Raw genomic sequence first — 325 nt, 5'->3', positions numbered from 1 at the left:
GCCGAAGACAAGTCCAGCTTCAAGCCCTACTCCAAGGGTTCCGCGGGCGGCGACGCCCGCAAAGACAGCGGTTCCTCCTCGGTGTCCTCCGCCTCTTCCTCGTCCTCGTCCCCAGGAGACAAGGCGGGCTTCAGGGTCCCCAGCGCCGCCTGCCAGCCCTTTCCCCCGCATGGAGCGCCCGTTTCCGCCTCATCGTCCTCGTCCTCGCCCGGCGGCTCCCGCGGTGGTTCCCCGCACCACCCTGACTGCAAGAACGGCGGCGCCGTAGGTGGCGCTGAGCCGGACAAGAAAGACCCAGAGCCCAAGCCCAGCCCGGAGCCCGCAG

At 69.8% G+C, this 325-nt stretch overlaps 1 protein-coding gene across 1 annotated transcript in view; it reads left to right on the top strand.

Annotated features, from left to right (window-relative positions):
- Znf703 (zinc finger protein 703) overlaps window positions 1–325 on the top strand; it is a gene marked incomplete at its 5' end in the record, with an annotated part of 3,052 nt that continues 2,727 nt past the window's right edge. The window contains one exon of the mRNA XM_010605124.2: window positions 1–321. Within this exon, the coding sequence (XP_010603426.1) occupies window positions 1–321 (321 nt within the window). The remainder of the gene's footprint in view (window positions 322–325) is intronic.

The sequence above is a fragment of the Fukomys damarensis genome, unplaced genomic scaffold (genome assembly GCF_012274545.1).
Source record: "Fukomys damarensis isolate Sample0158 unplaced genomic scaffold, DMR_v1.0_HiC HiC_scaffold_18, whole genome shotgun sequence".
Lineage (NCBI taxonomy): Eukaryota > Metazoa > Chordata > Mammalia > Rodentia > Bathyergidae > Fukomys > Fukomys damarensis.
This window is presented reverse-complemented; position numbering and strand designations above follow the sequence as displayed.